This window comes from Lagenorhynchus albirostris, chromosome 17 (genome assembly GCF_949774975.1).
Source record: "Lagenorhynchus albirostris chromosome 17, mLagAlb1.1, whole genome shotgun sequence".
Classification (NCBI taxonomy): domain Eukaryota; kingdom Metazoa; phylum Chordata; class Mammalia; order Artiodactyla; family Delphinidae; genus Lagenorhynchus; species Lagenorhynchus albirostris.
In genome coordinates, this window is record NC_083111.1 from 48793691 (window position 1) to 48801339 (window position 7649).

The following is a 7649-nucleotide window of genomic DNA, read 5'->3' on the forward strand; positions in this document are numbered from 1 at the left end:
TCCCAGCTCCAAATTCATTCTCCAGTTGCACACCCAGAGTGCTCAGTCCTTTGACTACCTTGTAGCTCCAGCCCAGGAGCCTTGGTGATCACCTTGCTGCGGTCTTAAGAGGCACACCGCGTGCTTCTGGCTTCATGCTGTAGCAGCCCACAGCCCTCACCACGCACACTCCCAGGCATGACCAGGCCTGACTTTGCTGCCCCCTGCAGGGCTCTTCCCGAGCCCTTTGCAAGGTGGGCAGTGTCCGCTCTGGCTTGGCAGCCGCAGAAACCTCCCAGCTTCCTCAGCACCCTGCGTACATGCCTTGGCTTGCCTGTGTCCTAGGCGACTGTCTCCTGTTCATGGCGTGAGCCTAAACCAGTTCTGGCACAGGCAGCCCGGCGAACGTTCTCACCAGCCAGAGGTTGCCTGCAACCGCACCTTCTCCGAAATTCAATGAACTATCAAGTTAAGAAAAAGGGAATTCCGTTGCAGCCAAACCGAGTATTATAACCTGGGAAGCAGATTCTCAGAAAGCACTGAGAACTCTTCCACCTGTTAGAAGTTGAAGGCATAGATTTATCCTTTTTTTTTCTTTGATTCTAATTTTTACATAAAAAGTTCAGTAAAAATTGGATACAGTAAAAATTGGATAAAGTAAAGTGATTTTTTTTTTTTTTTTGCGGTACGCGGGCCTCTCACTGTTGTGGCCTCTCCCGTCGCGGAGCACAGGCTCTGGATGCGCAGGCTCAGCGGCCATGGCTCACGGGCCCAGCCGCTCCGTGGCATGTGGGATCCTCCCGGACCGGGGCACGAACCCACATCCCCTGCATTGGCAGGCGGACTCTCAACCACTGCGCCAGCAGGGAAGCCCAAGTAAAGTGATTTTAAGCAGTAAATCAATCTTATCAACATAGCACAAGGCTGGCCGAAACCACAAGGCAGCCTGCTCTGGAATATTTACATGATAACACCTTAAACCTTGCAGGAGAACTTAAACCATCCTTACAGAGTCTTCTGTGATCCTAGCACGCAGAGACTTAAAAGCAAAACAAAAGCCAAAAACCAGGAAAGACAAATTATTTTCAATATATTCACATAGACATTAAAATATAATACAGATCGTCAGGGTAAGGGGTCGTGGGTGGGGATGCGCATGAGTCTGTGTGCTGACAGCACCGCCAAGGAGGAGGCCCAGCCTTGAGAGTGGGGTCAGGCCTGGCCGGGGTCTCAGAAGGGAAGGTCTCAAGGGCCTAAACCCTTGCCTCAGATGGCCTCTACCAACAGCTCACAACCAGGGACCGCTTGTTGTAGATGGAGCTCATTTTTGTGAGCTCATTCTGCAGGTTTGAATTCCCCAGGGTGATGTGTCATCAGTAGCACAGCCCTGACAGTGGGGTGGGGAGACAGGGCCCACGGGATTTCTTCTCCCCAGAGTCTCTCCTACCAGCTTGCCCGTCCTCCCACCCTGGCCCTGAAGGTCACTCTAATTCAGTGTCCCGTTTGGGTTTGTAAACAGCCCCAAACTTCTGCATGTACTTCTTAATGTACTCCTTGGTTTTGTGTCTCACATCCTCATTGCACTCCAGGTCCTCGGAGTTCTTACAGTACTTCAGCTCCTTATTCATAACGCCGTGAGTCAGCTTGCGAGCTAGGTGTTTGAAATCTTCAGGTGTGGTAATTCTTCCCACTTTGCAGTCAGGTTTCCAGTAAGGGTTCAGGCACTGGACGATGAACTGGGACATCTCTTTTCTGAATACTTGTTTGCTTTTCTTAGCCAGTTCACTGGAGGCGTCTGCTTCTGCTGTCTTAGGCTTTTTTGAGGTCTTCATGGGATTTTCATCATATGTTGGGGTTCCCAGGTCCATCTCAGCTTCATGCTCAAGGCTGGCATCATCTCCTGGGCTTTCCCAAGTAGGAGGATCCCACTGAGTCTGCCTTGTGATCACATGGGAGTAGTAAATCTTCCCTTCTGGGTCTCGGGCTGTCTTCCAGTTGGGAGGTAAGACAATGGTTTTTGGTTTGGGAGGAGATGGGGGTGGTAAGTCCAAGAGGTTATTTGTCACAACCATTTCAGGTGGCTGGAAGGGCTGAGGCTGCCCTGGTGCAACTATTGTAGTCACGGCTGTGGCTGGCTGTACCACCACTCCTTGTGGGTGAGCTGTGAAAATCTGTTGTCGCTGGATGTACTGAAGACTTGGCTGGGCATAACCCTGTACAATTGGTGGAGTTGTCTGTGAATAGGGTGACGTCACACCACAGACAGTTGGAGCAGCCTGTCCTTGATAATATAAGGTTGCTTGAGACTGTGCAGGAGAGTACTGCTGCTGTACACTCACGGACTGTTGGTTTGAATCCCAAACACCATAATTCTGTCCCTGGACTGGGCCTGGGGCTGGCAGTGGCAGGACGGTGACCCTGGAGTCTTGGTGTACCACACCATCACTTTGGGCCACATACTGTGAACTGGAAACTTCCACAGGGGCTGCCACATGTGGCACCATGGGCACAGGTGGAGGGGCAGCAAGGGGTTCTGTAGACTGTCCCACCAAGGGCTGAGAATAATCATAAGGAGAAGGAGAACACACAGGATCCATGCTGGGTGTGGGGAGGAGCACCTTTCCAGCATTAAGATTGCTGGGATCCACATAGGCCTGCCTGGGGTAACCTGGTGGGTAGCCAGCAAAGGGGTGATGAGGGGCATGGTAGCCAAGAGAGTCACAGGGCAGTGGAGACGCCATTCCCAGGTTCTGCAGCTGCTGCTGTTGTTTTTGAACCTCCCGCTGAGCTACCTCCTGCTCAAACAACTTTCGACGCTCCTCTGTAGAAAGTTGATTGCGATCTTGAACTCGTACTTTCCTTTTAGAAGTTGGTGTATCATATCTGCCACCTGGCCTTTTTGTTCCCCGCTCATAGGCAGAAGGTGGTGGTGAGAGGGAGCCCCTTCGTTTCCTTTTCTCTTTGAGTTTGTTTGTCTGGGTCTCTCTCTCTTGACCTGTTAAGAGTCTTTGGGGCAACTGTTTGATCTCTGAAGCCAAAAGCATCCCTTCCTCGTTCGGTTATTGTGCTCTCCTTTTCAGTTTGCCTTTTCTTTGGAATTCGATATACCTCCTTTAGGTCTTTCCAACTGTCCAGGAGCTTGGTGGCCAAATCACTTATATCTACTGTTTTATGTGGCTGTTCCTGGCTCCTCTCACTCTCCACATCAGACACACCCTCCTCTTCATCTTGGGATGGTGTTTCCTCAGCAATAGGTTCGTCTGGTTTTGTGCCATTGCTCTCTTTAGGCTCTATTTCAGTGTCAGCCTCTGGTTCAGATGTGGGTAGCTTAATGGCCTCCACAGCAATGTCACTATCAACTTTAGATTCAGGCAGCTGTTGTGTGAGTAGCTGTTGTTCCTCTTCTTCTATAGGGACGTTTTCTAACTGGTCAAGGTCCTCTTTGCCATCCTTGCCTTCTAGCTCGCTGGTAGCATCAGAGATCACACTGTCCATGCCATTTTCACTTATAATTTTAAGTCTGCGAAACTTTAGCTTCTTGGGGGTGTCTGTGTCAGCTTCTATGCTCAGCTTGGTGGAAGGATCAGGTGTGTTGAGCGGTGTGTGAGCACGTGATGTATTCTCGCTAGAATACCCATCTCCTTTGCTCAGCTGAGGGACAGCAGTCTTGATTTGAGACCAACGTTGAATAATAGGAAGCACTTTGCTTTCCTCCAACATATTTTTAGTAGGAATGGGTAGATGTTCCAAAGTCTTTATAATCTCTTCCTGAAGCTTCTGGTTACTTTCCCGGCCATCACGTAGCTCTGCCATCCAGATCCACAACAAAGGCAGCCCATGACATTCCAGAAAGGACTTCAGGCAAGACTGTGAATGTGTGTTCTGTATGAGCTTGAGACAGGTAAGTTTCTGTTCCAAAGTTTCAATTCTGTCCATTAGCCAGGATAAGCTGAGCACCTGGTTTTTATCAGAGAGACCCTCACCATTCTCCATCAGAGCTTCTAGCTCTCCATCCACCGAATCCTTCTTCCGAGATCGTTCTTTCTTCATTTTCCCTCCTGCTGCTCTGATGCTGACTGCTCTCTCCTCCCAGGTGACCCCGGTAATTAGCCGACCCACAGAAACATCTCTGTGCTTCCTTGCCATATCTCTGGAACTGATAGTCAAATGTTAACTCTGAGCCTGAAGGAACCAGTTTGGTGGTAAAAATCCCAACTCTCAGTTGTCCGTTCACAGTCCATTTCTGAGCCTCACAGTTTGGTTCACAGCTGTGATTCATGAACCGGGAGCACTTTCCTTTCTGAGTGGCATCTATCATCTCATCATTCTTCAGGGCCATGAAATAGTAGTGGATGTTTCTGTTTCGTGCATACTCATTTACCCGGGCCTTAAACTCTTTACGATCAAGTACCTCTCCACAGTATTCCAGGACAAAGGTGTTCGAAGGAAGATCTTTAGCAGCTCTCAAGCCCCAGCCTTTCTTTTCTGTGAGTATGACTTCCACATCTGCATGCTGTTTTCTTTGGAACCGTCTATTGGAACAATAATCCCCATTTGGACAACGAGATGAACATTCAATCATGAGGAGACGATTAAGACAATCTTCCCCACATGCTATTTCACCTTGAGCTCTTTCATGTTTAGAAAGAGGTGTACACTCACACTGCATTCGCTTAAAATCCCGATGGGATTTATTCTTCTTTCTTTCTGTTAAATAAACATTTTCTTCAATCAGATCAAAGTAAGAAGGCAACTTCCCTTGTTTGGCACATTCCTTCCACCGCTCTGGGTCCCTGAGGTCCTCCATGACACACGAAGACCCAATCAATGCTGAGCCTAGAGGCACTGCTGTCTCTCCCTGCTCTACCTCCACTCTAACTTTCTTTCTGTCCTGAAGCTCACCGTCACTTTCAGAATCACTCTCCAATTCCTGTCTCCTTTTTTTAAGAGGCCCTCTATCTTTCCTATCATTTTGTTCTAAGTTTTCTGAAAGATCTTTCTCCTCATTCACAGCTAAAGAGTCCTTAATGGAATTGCTGCTTATTTCAGGTGCTTGCACTGACCCCTTGTCCTTCTGAAGGGACAGAAAAAATTTATTGGACTGGCCTGAAAAGTGAGATCCTCCACGTTGATCCCAATTCTCCTCCTCTTCACGGTCATCTGTTAAGGAATCTGGTACCTGCCCTTGAATTCGATCATACACAACCCCAGTTCCAGGCGGTCTACCTGCTGATCTTGGATCCCAGTAGCCATTGCCTTGCCAGTAATTATGTGTCCCACTATACTGTTCTGCACTTTGCTGATACTTGTGTCCACCACAGGCTCCATAGCTGCTGTCAGGTTGCTGATATGTGGTAGCAGGCTTTTCTTGTTGAGAGAAGTCCCACCCTAGGTTTCTGAGCTCTTCCGATGATGAACGGAAACCATCCACTTGGGAGATCTCCCAAGAAGAAAAATTTGACTCTGTTTTTCCCAGTCTACTATCTGGCCTGTTAGGGAAAGTGGTCTGTTGCCGAGACTTACTTGAGACATCTTCAGAATCATCAGAAGAATAAACTGGCAGCTCTTCTTGCTGCCTAGAAGTTATTTTGGCTTTCGCTGCTTCCTCAGAATTTGGATGACCTAGAGGGTCAGATTTTATGTCTGTGTGACTTGTACTATCAACCCCATCTCTCTGAGGATGAGCAATTTCAGACAGGTGATTATCTGTCTGTTTTTGGCTGGGCTGTGTAAGAGAGACTTCTGAATTCTTCTCTGTTGCTTTATGAAAGAAGAACTTCTCAGTTTGAGGACAGGCTTTACTTGCTATACTCTCAATTTTTTCCTCATATGAATGCCTCCTTGGCTCCAATCGCTCATCTTCCCAGTGGTCAGAATAGAGTCTGTAACTTTGACTGCTCCGAGAAGAAGAAGGACTTGTTTCTTCCGTGGGCAAAGTAGAATTCTTTGGCACAACCACAACAGACTGAAGACGGTTTCTTGGAATACTGCTATCATCAAAATCTGTATCTTCTGAATCACTTTCATCACTTGAACTTTTGGAAGAACCAGAATAATCTTCATGGACAGTGGATACAATCTCTGAGGCATGACCACTACTGTCACATTTTAAGGTATATGTTACACCATCACTGTCCTCCATGATTAAATTCAAATCACAAGAAGAAAATACAACTTCTGAGTCATCAGAAGTATGTGTATGTCCTCTTCCACCTTCTTCACCTAAAGAGATTTCTGGTCTTCCTCTTCTATCAGGCAGTATGGAGATCCCTTCTTCTTGAGCCTTTTGCACACATTTCCCAGATAGTCCATTATTATGCCTGTTTCCCCGGGAAGCAAATCCTCTTCCTGAATCAGGAAGGCCACCAGCTACTTCTATTATTTCTTTCTCTGCATGCTTTAAAAACTCTGAGCTTTTACTCTTCAGCACAGCATCCAAAACTGGAGATGTATTCTCTCCACATTGCAAGAGAGTTAAACTGTCTACGTTTGTCCCTGCTGGAAGGCTCTGAAGAGATGAAGCAATACATGAGCTCCCTGTAGGTGGATATAAATCAACAAAATGATTAACAGAAGCTGAACTAGTACTACCAACACTCTGCTTATATTCTCCACATGCAAATTTTGAGTGCTGATCTGTCAGACTTCCATTATCACATATAACTGTTTTTGATTTCAAATGCACATTCATAAAGCTATTTGAAGAAATCTTCGTTACTAAAGGCTCAGTATTTTCAGCTCCGGAATGACACAAAGAAGGGCGGTTATCGTTTGAAATACAGTATATATCTGAATCTTTGGTTTTACAGCAAGAAACTCTGACATCAACTGGTTCTTTAACTATTGTTTTGGAATAATCTATTGTCATAACTGGCAAAGGTATGAGTTGATCCTGGTGTGGTGACACTGGAGGTTCTGTTTCTCTAAATGGGCTTTCTGACTTACTATGCTGCATGTGAGTATCATCCATGTCTTTTTCTTTACATCTATTAATGTTTTGAAATCCATTTGATGAAAGCATGCACGTTTTGACCAAAGGGGATACCTCTGATCCAGTCACACTGTCATCAGAAGACATCAAAACAGTGTCACGTTTAGAAGTGCAAAATGTTGCCAAATCAGATTCTGCCCCAGGAGATCTGTTTATATTAAATTCGGTGGGACAATAACTTCTTAATTGATCATTCTTCACTTTACATAAAGAGTCTAATTCCTTAATACTATCGTGGCTATCATGTCCTATAAATTCAGACTTAAAAACAGGTGATTCATCTAAGCTTTTTAAAATTACGTGAATCATTTAATCGATTTGATGGAGATGGAGACCCAATCTTCTCTCTTTCAGGAACTTCACTAATCACTCTTAATTCACTACCTTTAGAACAAGGAGTCTGTAAACTAAAAGAATGAGACTGTTTGATTTCCTCATTCAATTCTGTACAACAGAAAGAATTTTTAAATTTATCAGACTTGGGTGCAGGTTTTGAAGGGGCAGATTTATAACGGGAAGCACTCTTACCGTGCTTAGAATATGATGACCCGCGTCGGAATCCCTGGTCATTAGTGGGAGAATAACATCTTTTCATTGCTTCATTTTCTGAAGTCCTTTTGGATTCTCCTTCTAATTTTGAAGAATCCTTTCCTCTTTTTTCCATCTCTAAGTAAGAGGA

The 7649-nt window shown here is 45.9% G+C and overlaps 1 protein-coding gene across 1 annotated transcript; it reads right to left on the reverse strand.

The window, feature by feature from the left end:
• Positions 1–1324: 1324 nt before the first annotated feature.
• Positions 1325–7649, reverse strand: LOC132507900 (histone-lysine N-methyltransferase SETD2-like). The gene is given in 4 exon segments (XM_060127659.1): positions 1325–2943; positions 2945–4057; positions 4059–7255; positions 7257–7649. Coding segments are annotated over 4 exon segments (6171 nt in total). The 5' UTR covers positions 7635–7649; the 3' UTR covers positions 1325–1460.